General features: G+C 42.0%; 1 protein-coding gene across 1 annotated transcript in view; it reads left to right on the forward strand.

Annotated features, from left to right (window-relative positions):
- Positions 1-14,021: 14,021 nt before the first annotated feature.
- ACSL6 (acyl-CoA synthetase long chain family member 6) overlaps positions 14,022-14,591 on the forward strand; it is a 57,255-nt gene continuing 56,685 nt past the window's right edge. Inside the window, exon 1 of the mRNA XM_053990840.1 lies at positions 14,022-14,135. Coding sequence (XP_053846815.1) covers positions 14,087-14,135 — 49 coding nt within the window. The 5' untranslated portion in view covers positions 14,022-14,086. The remainder of the gene's footprint in view (positions 14,136-14,591) is intronic.

The following is a 14,591-nucleotide window of genomic DNA, read 5'->3' on the forward strand; positions in this document are numbered from 1 at the left end:
CAGAATAACATGTCATGCCTTACATCTCCACAGCTTGCTTGTACATCCCACAGGGACTGTGCACATTTATAAAATGGGAAGCAAGAAGAAAATAAATTAGAAGAAAAAAAAAAAAAAAAGACAAAAATCTGCACCAGGCCAACTTAGCTGATGTTTGTGATCCTTCAGTGATGCTTGGCCACTCTGTGTGTGTGTGTTTTGGCCACTTCCCTCCCTAATCATTGCACTTTATGCCCTGTCTTCTCAAGAGCACATCACACTCAGTTCTGACAAGGAATGTCTCTGGTTTACGATTCAAAAAATCATTATTACTTATTCTTATTCTTATTATTATATCTGGGTCAGGAAACTGCCAGTGAAAACTCCATTGTTCTGCCTCCATTTGCTAGGAAATCATCCACAATGATAAGATGTTTCATCCTCTGAAAAAAATGTCTTCAAACATTTCAACATTTTAGTCCCCAGACTGTCATGCCAGGAGCCCAGCAATCCCTTCACCCTCGCCCACATCAAAGAACAATTTAACTGTGAGCAACAGTGTCACCCAGCTCTATACTGACTACTTTAAAATGCTCCATTTCTAGAAATATCCAGGGCCAGGCTGAGCCGGGTCCTGATCTACCTGGTCTGAAGATGTGCCTGCCCATTGCAGGGGGTTTGGAATAGATGAGCTTTAAAGGTCCCTTCCACCACAAATTATTCTATAATTATATGAAATCCCATCAATCACCTTATTTTCAGTAGAAAAGACTGATAGAGAACTGGTTTCCAGATCCTCCCACAGCTCAGGCTGAACTGATTGCTCTATAAGCATCTCCTCAGCTTTCTACTGGTCCCAGGCTGTGTTTATCTTCCTCCACTCCCAGAAATTCCCACAGTTCTCTGGATTTTCCCGGATTGTTAGCAGTCATCCACAGTCACACTGCAGAGAGCCTTAGAAGCTCAAAAATTAATTGCATGTCCTGCAGACTTGGCTATGGTTAGTTTACTTAAATAGTTTCTGTGAGGGGATATTTTTATGAAGACAACTCTTGTGTTTTTTTGACCAGCTCTCTTACATCCGGTTTACAGAATCTTTGCTCCAAATTTCTGCAGTCGATGAGTAATAGCAGCTGTGTGTTTGTGGCAAAGGAAGGCCTTCAAAAAGACAACCCAGTTACAGAGGGCTACATGAGCAGCAAACGTTGTCCTCTACAGAGGCATCTCAGAGTCTGGCTCATTCTATATTCTGTACCTGTACTTAAAGAAAGTCTCCCCAAAGCCTTAAACTTCAAACTGGAAGAGCATTTCACAAAGTCATTAGCATTGAATCGCTGTGACAGTTTTCTCAATCTGCGAAACAACAAATTCCTTCCAAATAATGTACAAGTCTGTTCTAAGAAACCTGCAAAAGCCCTTTCTAGGAAACAGGGTACCTCTGGCAAGTTAGCTGTGTTGACCTATATTGGAGAGTGGAGTAGAGGAACATTTATGTACAATCATCAAAGGCAATTTCATCAGCCCATAGGCTATTTCTGTTTGCCCAGAGGTGCCTGAAGGTGTCCAAAGCCCAAGTGTAGGCATATAAAAAGGTAAAATACACTTTCTAAAGCTGAGAAAGGCTGGGAAATTTCTAAACCTTCTCATGGGAAGCTAGGAAGTTAGGAACCAAGTGAATACTTTTATATTTATCATAAGGAACAAGAAAGAACAAGAACTTATTGATAGCTCAAGATGCGAAAAGTCCTAGATATATGCTTTGCAAAGACAGAAAAAGTTTCCATCTTAAATAATGAATTATTGTGTATTGTTTGAGGTTCACAGAAGTCCTTTTGTTAATGTTAAACCCATGTGTGTCCTTTTTTAATTGGTTAGAGTATAATGACTTTACACCTTTTATACCTTTATATATATACTTTATATACTTTTATATATTTATACTTTATATACTTTATATACTTTATACCTTTCATACTATACACCTTTGGTTCAAAGAATATGTAGAAAAAGGCTTTGCATAAGCTGCCATCTTGTCTCTGATCTAGAGTTGCATGGATGTTATTTTCCTGTTTCTCTTGCTTTTTTGCTTGTATGATACAGACAGATAATAAATCCTAAGTCTGCAACCGGTCAGGGTCCCATCCCATTTGTGAGACATGGACCAATCCAGCAGAAGTGATGCCCCATGTGAGGGGGGATTCAGGAAAGAAGTTCTTTTGGTCATGAAGAATAATGCTGGAAGACACGGTGGGAGGAAGCATGTCCTCTGTTCTGGCTCCAAACAGAATCTCATGTTAATGAGATGGATTTAATTTCTCTGAACAGAGCATATTGCACTAGTCTTGCACTGTTAGTACAGTAAATACTGAAAAATTCTGTATGTTTCAGCCATAATCCAAGTAGCAAGTGAGCCCACACCCACAGGCTTCATTGCTGTCCACTACATGCAGTCACATAGAGAAGTGTTTGGAGTCTTCAGTAGTGATGAGATTACTGGAAACCAGGTGGTGAATCAACTTCTGTACTGCAAGACACTGAATTACTCTCACACTCAGCTTCCCACTAAACTGAGCTGAAAATTTAGTTATTTATCGGATGCCCACTTTGGAATGAGCTTGTGCAAAATGGTACATTTTTTCCATGCTCAGTAATCTTGATTTATTTACTCTTCTTCCAATTACTTATTTTGAAATGTGTATATATTTGCAAACATATAAAACTTTCTCTTGGAACTATCAATTCCAATTATTGGGTGAACTTGATTAAATAATTATGTTAATTACATTTACTCAACCAAATTCCTGAGGTAATAAATGAGTAGAATCATAGAATCATGGAATGGTTTGGGTTGGAAGGGACCTTAAGATCCTCTCACTTCCCCATGGGCAGGGAACTATGGGCAGAATAAGAGAAATATTTGTGTCAGAAAGTTAATGTATCTCACCTAGGTTTTATTTCCAGTTTCTCATGGAAGCTTTACAGATGTTTTGTCATAAAAACCACAAGTGCAGATAGCAAGTGCTTTCTTGTACCATTAGTAAACCCTTTGTTTGAGATCAAATGAGGACACCAGAGATGCAATGATAAAGTTCTCATCAAGAGCTTTAACTTCCAGTTCTGATCTACATGCAAATTCTCGCTGCTGTGAAATGCACCTCTGCAAAATTGCTCAAAGTCATGTGAAGAATTCTAGATTTTAGAAGGGGTCTTGGGGTTTGTCAGCCTGATGTGAAAATGCAAAAATGGAGTTTCCTGATGAGTTACACCTGGCTACTCGCTCTGATTTCCATCCAACTATCTACTGCATTCATCTGTCTAGGCAGATTCATTTAGGCAGTAACAACAAAAGCCATAATGTCAGCTGTACTGGATGGATCAGTCTTGGTCTTCCCAAGGGAAGTGTGTCCTCCTGTCCTCCTACATAACCTCATGCACCTTTGGGATCCCATTGCTCCAGAATGGAGCCCAAAATAGGCGTTCTTGTGCTATTTGTTCCCATGTGGCCAAGAAGTAATTCGAGACATTTTGTGATAATCTATGCAGTTAGTAGAAGAAATATTTATTATCACTGCTTTTCTGGTTTTCCTTTTTTTTTCTTTTCTTATTTTCGAACTCACAATGAATTTGGTGCATTTGGTAGTGGCTGTGACAAAATGGGAAGTACAGTGGGAGTTTACATTTATAAATACTTCCATGACATCAGCTTGAATGGCTGCAGCAGCACTATGTGAATGAGAAACTTTATCAACAGCACAAAGGGAGGAACACAAGCCAGGAACCATACATCCAAACAAAAATCAGGGGAGGTCCATGAAGTGGACCTGGCAGACAAGAATGATTTAAGTACAGCAAGGAGTTTGGGATATTTTGCATAAAAAATGCAAAACAGAATTGGAAGTATTGATGAGAATCTGATGGTCATCAGACTACTGCCAACGATGAGGGTAAAAATCAGCCAATTTTCTCCCAAGCTCCTTCTGATGTGGCAGGCAGCCTTAGGCATGCTGGGACCCAGGTGGCAGTGGTAGGACTGGAAACTCCTCTTCCCAGATATGGTGAGCTGAAGGTGCTCACAAGTCATGTGGTGGTTTCTGTTTCAGAGGAAAAATGCCACCCATGCACCGTAACTGCAAAGACAAACAAAAATAAATTTTTACAAGTAGTTGTGAATTTATATATGAATATTTTCCATTAAATGGATCTTCAAACCTCAAGAAAGGAATTATCACCACAAAGCCACAGCTGTTGATAGGATAGGATCCTTGTAACCAAAGGCTTTACCTATTTTACAGGTTTGTCTGGGATAAAAATGACCTGGTAAAAGATTTCATAAATCTGATTTCTTGTCTGCATAGTGAATACTTTTACCACTTTTTATACCTTATTGGAAATAAAACCAAAGTTGAACACTGAGAAGTTTATCTTAAGAGTCTTTTACAAACAAAATAATTCTATAATTCCTAAGAAACAAAATCCTAAAATGTAGTTTGCTTATGTGACCATATATTAGTCTCCTTACATTGTGCTTTCAAACTTTGTTTAGTTATGTTTTGCCTATTTTTTCCCATGAAAAATTTGTGGAATCTGTTTTGCTCAGGGTGGATCTCTCTTGGGTGGCAGTTTTTCTATAGCATTTCTAACTTTTAAGTCGATTTTTTGCAAGCTTAGTAATCCTTTTAAGTAATTTTTTCCCATGTAATTTTGGGGTTTGTTTTACCAAGAAAACCAAACCCCAAAATCCCAGGCAATGTACCTTGTGAAGTCAGTGACACCAGCATGGTTAATAACTCAGTGAACTGCAGTGTATAAGGCCATTTCATTCAAGTTCATATTCTCAGTCTTACTAAATATCTTTTTATACTAGGTCCTATTTTTAGAAACTACTGACATCTTCAAGATGAGTCAGCATCCCAGTCAACATGGAAAATGTTGTCCTGGTGATTAAACATTGATATGTCTATTGAGAAAAGAAATGACAGCTAACACATGAGGCTTCCCACAAAAGGCAAAAGATGCATCTTTGGGAAATGCACTAGGAAAGAGCATCACCTCCAGCTTGGTACAACCAGTGGGATTCAGTGAGATGGAAAAATACCTGCGGCTGCGTGGGAGCTGCTGATGCACCACAGCTCCTCAATGGCAAAAACGCAAAGAGTCAGAGGTTAAAGAGCCCAATATAGAGCTTATGGAGCAAAGTGTCTCAAGGCACTTTGTGGCTCCTCAGCAGCTGCAAGAAACCCTGCTTGGGAGATTATTCACATCCTTTGGAAGTTTCTGACATCTCCAGATCATCTGAGAGTAACATCAATGTTTAGAATTGCTATACTAGTTTTAAACAAACAAGAAGAGAGACCATTTATTTCTAACTCATTTCAAACAACCAGGATGTTTTTTCTCTGTGTCTCCCAGATTGCTTTCCCCACAGAGCTATGGAGAGGGCAGCACACAGCCCATACCCATCGGTGCACATTGAGCAGGCCAGGGCCCATGGCAGCATCCCCGTGGCTGCAAGCAAGCGGTGTGACAACACAGAGGTGAGAAATCAAATATGGATCAATGTCAGTTTGTTCTGTTTAGGAAAAAAAAGGGGGAATTTTCAGGTTGCTGTGAGAATTTCAGTCTGGTTTTCCACATCTGAGTACTGAGAAATAGGCTTCTAGATCTCATTTGATTGTCTAATAAACTACTGCATTGCAATACCTCATACCCTTGGGAAAAGAGAAGTTGGTTCTGGGAGTAAGTGTGCTACTTTAAAACAACCAACAGACAGTGCCTTTACCATCATTATCCAGGAGTGCCACAGGCAGCACAACATGCCTTTTGCTTCAGTGCTGCTGGCTGGCACTTCAGCTGCTCCTGCTCTGCTGCTCTGGAAGGCAGAAGGAAACATTGCTCTCCAAGGAATGGCTTGATCTGTATTAGGAAAAGATCTTGAGGTCTCTTGTGTGCTTAAAGGCAGCTGCTTTAGCATTCAAGAGGCGTTTTCAAAATACTGACATAAATGGAAAATAAAAGCCTTCTGGAAAGCAGAGCACTTTGCTATGGAGAGCATCATGTGCTTGCATGCAGCAGTGACCTGGGAGAGTTACCACTCCAGGGTGTAAAGAGTTTAGCTCAACAGAAACATTCTTCATGTCATTAAAAAAGCCAACTCACTCTCTGTTGTACCTATTTTTATATTTCCTGGGTGCATATCTTTGCTTACCAACACTGGGGTTTTTGTGCCATCTTCTTGCCCAATCACTCATCATTGTGAGATCCTACTATGATGCCTCATACTCAAATTCAGAGAATACTTGGCATCACTCCACTCCTCAGATTTCATCCACCTCCTTTTTCAGAGGATATTAAGCAATGCAAGTCTTTGCTTGTATTTGTTAATTCTGGCTTTAAATGCTGCTGATGAAACATGGTCTTGTGAGTAATCAATTGTTTCCCTTTGACTGAAGTGATACAAACCCCTCATCACTTTGGCTTTATTTATGCCCCCTTTTTGCACATTCAGTCTGGCATCCATTCATTGAGACTGGGATTTGTTTCCCTTACATCCATGTTATTAGACCATACAGTCTATTTTACTCCCTTTCAAGAAATAATATTTGATTCATAATATTAATGAAAAATCTACTATTTAGAACAATTTACTATTTCTCCTAGATAACAGCTACTTTTGCTATTACCTTGCGAAGCAGTGAGTTTTCCCTGTGCAACTAACTCATTGCTGATGCTTCTACAGTATTTCTAAAAGACCACATAAAGGTTCAGCTCTGATATTCATACCGCTTTTACTTTTGTTTTTGAATAGTTTTCTAAATTCTTAACCTTGCTATTATAAATATTGCATGACCAATCAATTCTATCTTTTAATTAAACCAGCACAAATAGGCAGCTGGCAGGTGATCATGGCAAGAGGGCAAATGACACCAAAAGCCCAGATAGATTGGGCTAAAGGGCTTTTTATCTGCAACACAAATGCTTGTTTAAAAGATGTTCCATGTGAGTACAAGCTAATAGAAAATAATGAATAAATATGTAAGATGATATGTAGTAATAAAAATTGTTATTAAAGACATTTCAGCCTACACTCTCAGTGGGGATATTTCTGCAGCTCTTTGACTTCTGATGCTTTTACTGGAGTTGACTCTCTTTCAGTTGTCTGAATGAGCTTCTGACAGCAGATGGCATCTTCCTCAAAACCAGAAATCAAAAAGGGACTGCTACAGGAGGAAATAAGGTGGAAAGCTCATTGCCCTGCTCTGCCAGTCTGCTGCTGTTGACAAGGTCACAACATGGATCAATGGCAAAATGTGGCCATGAGGACTCTGTGCTGTGCCTGTGCTCACACAGGCTGGGGAAGCACAGTGATTTGTTGGAGAACTTCCAGCTGAAAGAGCCTGGATGCTTTATAAATAATAGGGTTGACACTTCAATGGCTCTCCAGCAGGAACAGTCAGTTGCTTTGCACCCACTGCACAACCTCACTGCCCACACAACTCTGCCATGAACAGGTCAGCATTCAGCTGCCTCCAGCCAAAATATGTGGCAAAATTATTTAATATACATTAGATATCACTTAAAACTCCACCTAAAGTTGAGGAGTTCTGAGCTTTTGGATATGCTCAGGTCTTGGCTTTGTCCTTTATTTACTTTAGAGGTGTGGCTCATAAGCTGCAAGTTGAACCACAATACCTGCATTTGTTCATTATCCAAATCAAAAGAGAAGAGCTTTTGTCTAAAGAAAGCTCAAAGGTCATTACAGTGTATGTTTATATCTATATAAAGAGGTTGAAACTTTGCTTCCAGTCTGATGGAGGTGTAACATAATTTCCTGCAGCAGCATTAAGCTCTTCTGGGCACAGCAGAAGTGTGACCAGAGCTTGCTCTGCTTTATTGACAGGATCTTTTTGGATTTGAGCTGTAAGTATGTCCTCTAAACCAGAAGAGGTTAAGTGAATATCACTTATTTTCCTAATGTGATTTCAGCATAGCTGGCATGAAGGGTTATGGCATTAAATGACTTCTGTCAAACTCTGATATCTTCATTTGTTCCATAACAACCAGAATAGAGCTGCTTGTTTTCTCCCTTTTTACTATAATGTAGAAAGAGTGGGTCTGGGATTTGTTTTTTTTCTAAAACCCCTCTTTTTGCTTTGTCTTTGCAGCTGGGGCAGCAGAGCAGCAGTAGCACCTGTGCACTCCTTGCATAATCCCACCAGAAGTAGTTCAGAGAGTTAATGGTGACGAACAGATGTAAACAGAAACCAAAAGAACAAACTAGGTCATCATACCACATATAATCTAATGCTTGTTGGTAGTTCTGTATCCTCAAAATGAAATATTCTATTTTTCCTTGTTTTTTCACTGTCAATCAACTGAGTTTTCCTATAAATAGTTGAGTAGAGGTCTTGTCTCTGGCCTGTTCCTTACAGCCATGAAGATTTTGTCACTAAGGTCATTGATCTCAGCTAACAGTGATGCATAGGTGAAATTTTATGAAATTAATGAGACATACAAAAATTTGCACTTGGTAAATTGTTTCACATTCTGTCCCTTCATTTAGCCACAATACATTTATCTAAATCTTCAAGGTCAAGGAGATATGGAGAAACCATTCTCTTGGCTATGAGATGCAAAACAGATTTATTGTAATGGCAGTCCTAGCTCTTCATCTGGATTTGGGCTGCCAGGCAGCACTGATCTGTGTGCTGTCCCCCTGGTAAATAAATCCATGCCCACCCTGAGCATACCTGCTGCCTCCAGCCCTTACGCAGAGGCCCACAGTCATCTATATGAGATGACAATTGGGGAATAAGAGGGGCTCAGCCTGGAGAAAAGGCATCTCAGAGAAGACTTTTTCTCTCTCCAATTCCCAAAAAAAAGCTTGGACGCAGGTGGGGTTGGTCTTTTCTCCCATAGAACAAGTAGCAGGACAAGAGGAAATGGCCTCAAGTTTCACCAGGGGAGGCTTAGATTGGTTATTAGGAAACATTTCTTCTGACACTGGCAGAAGCTGCCCAGGGCAGTGGTGGAGTCACCATCCCTGGAGGGATTTGAAAGGTGTAGCTGTGGCACATCTTGAGGACATGGCTTAGTGGTGGGCTTGATTATCTCAAAAGCATTTGCTAACTTAAAGAGTTCTATTAGTCTGGTGCAGAATGGACTTAAATATCTTTTATTCCACAGGTAGGAAAAAATAAAATGGCAGAAGAGGAGGCTGGTGATGAAGAAGACAAGGAAGGAGCAACTGCAACTTCCAGGGTAACACATTAATCATTGTTTCTATCTTGTCACCGCAGGCCCCCAGCTGGGTAATAATTAGCTTTGACTCCATGATTCCAGAAGGCCGATCAATCCCTTTATTATACTATCCTTATTAAGAAACCCATCACCCTTACAGACAGTCACGCTACAGGTGGATCCAACTGGTCCTTGAATCCAAACACCACTGCCACTGGCTAATTAAGAAACCACCCTTTGGTAAACAAATCTCCATAACACATTCCACATGTTCACAACAACAAGGTGCAGCAAGTGAAGCTAAGAATTGTTTATCATTCTTTTCTCTGATCTTCTCACAGCCTTCCCCAGGACAATGCCTGGGAAAGTTGTGCCTGTTGCTGTCTGTGGCCAGAGCGCTGCTGCCACAGTATCTCCAATGTTGGGAGTAATGTGGAACACAGCATGGAGTCCCTCAGAACCTCCAGTGATTTAATGGGGCAAAGAACGGGTTTGTTAATGAATAAGGATAATTACTGAGCTGCCGCTGTCCGTGGTGCTGGAGGTGTCGCCTGTGCCCCCAGGGACCAGCCGTGCCCCAGCCACAATCGCCTCATTTATCGGGTCTTTGCAAACACCCGAGCAGGGGCACACCCGGTGGGAAGAGCCTCGAGCTTCCTGTGTGGTGTCAGGGTTGGGAGGGCTTGGAATAGCTGAGAAAAGAGTGAAAGATGCCTGCAGGGCTAGAGAGAAAGATTATTCTTCCTCAGACATGTTTTTGCATTCCAGATCTAAAATAACGATCTTAATGTTCATAAAGTGTACCGAAAAAATACCTTAACTCTCCCCACATGTATTTGCTATATTATTCATCATAAATCTGTCAGCTTCAATTTTAGAAAGTTAAAGTTGAGAAACTAACTCAGCTGAGATCCCCAGCCAGCCACTTTAAAGTCACTTTCTTCCAGAATGTCATAATACAGTAAAACAACTACCTCAATGACAGAAAATTCCATGATGGGAGAGTTCACACCCTTCTAGCTCTGGGGAAATCCAATCATGAGATGGGAAACCACAGACTTCGCAAGTTTCACTGTTATATAAAAAAATTCTTCTAAATTAATGACTTGCCAATTGATGACTTGTGTCCTTTTCATGCTCTTAGACTTGATAAATTGGATGACTGTAGTAGATAAAGAATTGGCTGATGGTCACTCTCAAAGAGTTTTGGTAACAACGGTAACTGGTTGGCCAGTCACCTCTGGGTTGAACTGAAATCCAAAGAAAGGATAACAGAGAAGACTCAAGGTGTAAATACAACCTTCAGAGCAAGGTAAATTAAAAAAAAAAAAACAAACAAACATAGGAACAGAAAGCAAGAAGCTTTCAACATTAACAAAGGGAAGGGGAGCTTCTGCTCACATTCAGACAGGGATATTTTGGAGCCGGGCGTGTTGTGGTTTGATATGAGACAAGCTCACTTGGCAATATGAAGCTCCAAAGAATCACTGAGAAATTATGGAAACAATTCAAACATCTTTGTGATCAACACAAAAGGAAAGCTGAAATAGCATCCTGAATAGGTATGATCTTTATTTAGCAGATTCTTGCATTGATTCCACCAATAAATGCTGAGTTTCACAAGGAAAGAATGATGTTTTAAACATCATAATTCTGCAATGAAACAATAAGGAGAAGACAAGGTTATAATTGGAAGAAACCAGAAGGGTAGACAGTGCTGCTAGTGGAATGTGAGAGAGTGCTGAGTCACTCTGCATTAGGTGCTGCCATGGTAACTATTTACCAGTTGGTTGGGAATGAGGACAGACTGAAAATTTTGAAATAAAAATCATGTAAATCCCAGCTTGAACTATATTTCATATGCTTTTTAAAATATTTGACAGAATGGAATACTTCTGAAGGTTTTTTATATTAGTGTTACTTGGGTCAAGCAGATTATATTGGACTACTGAATAGACACATAAATGTATTCAAGCAAGAAACAAACTGATTTCTTCCCAGCTAGGCTAATGTTACTGTATCTAATTGTGAGAGCAAGTAGGAACTGCTTTGTATTCATGGGGAGGTGTTAGAGTGCCTGCTCTCTATAACCCAGCCTCAGCTGTGGTGCAAACAGAAGAGATGAGCGTTCTGGTAGTAATGGCTTCTGGGGTGGATTGGAAAACTTAACGCACTTCAGAGAGGTGTAAGCTCAGATTCCTTGGGCAGTTTTTTCCTCATGTTGCTCTCTGCACTGACTATTAGGAAGGTCATGCTGGTGGTGGCTTTAATATCTTGGTGGCTGAAGGTCCCCTGTAGGAGAGACAGCTCTGGTGTAGTAGTGATTTGGAGCACTTCTGTGAATCATAAGATTCTGTGTGGTTTCCTAGCATGGAAAATATCAGCATCATTATGACAGGTGTCTGTCACTGTGACACCTCCAAAGGCAGAACATCCATTTCTGTTATACCAGTAAGTGAGAGCACTTACACTGCTGTTGAGGTGTGGACAGTTTCAGAAAACTGTAGGTGGGCCTTTTGATAACCAGTTTAGCCAAGTTTGCCTTGGACTGTAGTTACAGAGAAGTAGAAAGCTAGCAAAGGTTTTAAAGTCAAGAATTAGAGAAAGGTTTATGAGAACTCTGCAGAGAGGCAGGAAGTTTGTGGTGAAACACAGGAAATCACTTGTCTTTTTTTAATCTGTGTAGGGCTTGGAGGAGCTGCTGCAGGAGATGCTGAGGTCAGGAAAGCTCTGCTTTGCAGAGCATAGGCAGACACCTTGCGGCTCCCCAAAGCAAGGGCATGGAGGTCCGGGTGGGATTTGTTGTGCCAATGATCTTCACTCCCATGGTAGATGAAAAAAAGGTGTTTCCAGGACTCATTGTGCAACCACATGCACAGATCTGTTTGCATCCATCTTAATGAAGTTTTGGGAGCTGGTACTCTTCAGCCAGTTTCCTCTGATCCCTCAACTTCCCTGAGGAAATATTATTTAAAAATACTCATCTCCTCAAAGATCAAGACATCCTGAATCATAGAACATTTTGGGTTGGACGGGACCTTTAAAGGTCATCTAGTACAACTCCTCTGCTGTGAGCAGGGGCATGTTCATCTAGATCATGTTGCTCAGGGCCCTGTGCCACCTGGCCTTGAATATTTCTAGGACAATTTGTTTTGTTGTATTGGTTAGCTTCAGTATTGCGATTTCCAGCTGACAGATTTCAGGAGTCCAGAAGCAAGGCTCACTTAATGACACTGGTGGTTCAGGGAGAAGTCTGGGCTTGCTCAGACACAGGAACTGTAGGATCCAGGTAGCCTACAGAAGATGAGACATGCTAACAGCCTTGCAACACAAAAATTGCCACAGAGAGGCAGGTAAAAATTGGCATAGAAACTGTTTTTCCTTCTCAAGAAAGAGAAGGCTGTAGGAATAGGCTACAAAAGTTCTTAAGTAAATTAGATTGTGCAATATTTAATCTATAATCTATCTCACTCTCAAGCAAAACAGATGACAGTAGAAATTATTTTGCCAAATCCTGTTTTATAGCTGTTATATTTGATTTGATGGTACTTGAAGGTGTAGCTGAAGTCCCAATTGCTTTAGAGGCATTTACTATGAGAATTGCAGTCTGAGGAAGCAGATACAGTTCTCTTTGGTTTCCAGTTCACTTGTTAGAGTGCTTGATGATGGTTTTCTGCCTTGAGACTGTGAGTCTTGAAAGACAAAGAGCTCTTGACTAAAAGGGACATGACAATTTTATAACAGCTTTCAGGAGTGGGCAGTGATGGCTCTAATATAAATTACATCAGGTTTAATCAGCTGCTGGGCTTCTGTACACAGGAAGTTTTTTTAGATCCTTCCCATATTGATTCAGAAGGAAACCACATGGTGATTTTTTTTTTTTCCATGGAATAGAAATTCTTCATTTTCATATGCTTAATTTTCACCTTTGGGATACCAAAAACTTTTATCTGCAAAGGAAATGTGTGCCCTTCACAGCTTTAATCATACCTGAACTAGTGCTAATTCCTGGTACAAGCAGGGAATTGTATTGGTGTATCTTGGCCTATGTTCTATGTTCCCAAAGACTTAAACAGCTGCATATCACAGCTTGGAAGAGGCAGTTCTGCCTGCTGTGCAGACCTGCCATGTTAGAGACTCAAAGGGCTGAATAAAAAGACAGCATCTCTTCTACCCTTTGGCACTTCCACCCTGTTTACTCCACCGGCACTCTGATTCCCAGAGGGATGCAAGACGTGTTCTCACCACTGCTGCAGCCCTTTTAACACCTTCTTCTGCAAAGCCCTTCATGTACCATGGAACTGGGACATCAGGTTTTTTACAACTAGCTTGTTCAGGGAACAGTCAAGAACACAAACCTGCTCTTATCTCCTCTCTACATGTATTTAGTATCACACACATATTGCGTGTTTTTTTATTTTTTGTTTAAGTAGCCACAAGCTGTGTGATGATGAGATGTCTAGAGGCAATGCCGAGCTGTCTCTGCTGATGAAGCTGGCTGTGTTTCAGCATCTCTGCTCATCTTTAGTACCACTGTTGTGCAGGTCACCGGCCAGCTGCAATTTCCTCGGCCAAAGGTGAAAATAAAGCTATAAAGGAGTAAGTTTCTCCCCCTCGCTCCCCCCCGCCGCTCATGGATCCGAGGGTGCAGGGATGTTCTGACGAGCATCCGCGCACCGCCGGCAGCATAGCCCCTTTTAGGAGGGGCCTGGAGGGCTCAGATGGATGGGGAGAGGAGGAGGGCTGCTAAAAACACCGCCCTCCGCCGGGGGAGCGGCGGGCAGTGTGCGGGGCGCGGCGGAGCGGGCCGGCGGGGTGCGCAGTGCGCGCCGCAGTGCGCGGAGCGGGGCGCAGGGGCCGCGCCGCAGGGATGCTCGCCCCGCTCCTGGGCTCCGCGGGCTCCGGCTGGCTGCTGCTGGGTGAGTGCTCCCCCGACCCGCCTCGGCAGCCGGGTTTGTCCTTCTCCCCGCCCCTCTCCCTGGTTCCTGTCTCCTTTCTTTCTCCGCAGCGGGTGGGGACCCGCTCCCCGCCTTGGCAGGGTGGTACCGGCCGAACCCTCCGAAGCGGCCTCTGGGCCGGCGGTCTGGCTCCCCATGGCCGTCCCTGCTCCGGGATAAAGGGTATTCCAAGCTCTTTAAAGGGAGGAGGCAGGCGGGAGCTGCGCTCTGCATGGGGATGGCATGATACCCGGCGTGATGCGTGCGGCGGAGAGCCGGCACCATGAGCCGCTACGGCAGTGGTGCAGAGAGCTTGGCGGGATGCATTACATAATATCTCTCAAACAGTCCTGCTGGTTTGTTCCACCGGTCCATCTCTGGTAAATTTGTTGGGGCACTTTGTCTGTAGTGGGCATGTGAAACAGGCCGGCGCGCTTG

Source organism: Vidua macroura, chromosome 15 (assembly GCF_024509145.1).
Source record: "Vidua macroura isolate BioBank_ID:100142 chromosome 15, ASM2450914v1, whole genome shotgun sequence".
Classification (NCBI taxonomy): domain Eukaryota; kingdom Metazoa; phylum Chordata; class Aves; order Passeriformes; family Viduidae; genus Vidua; species Vidua macroura.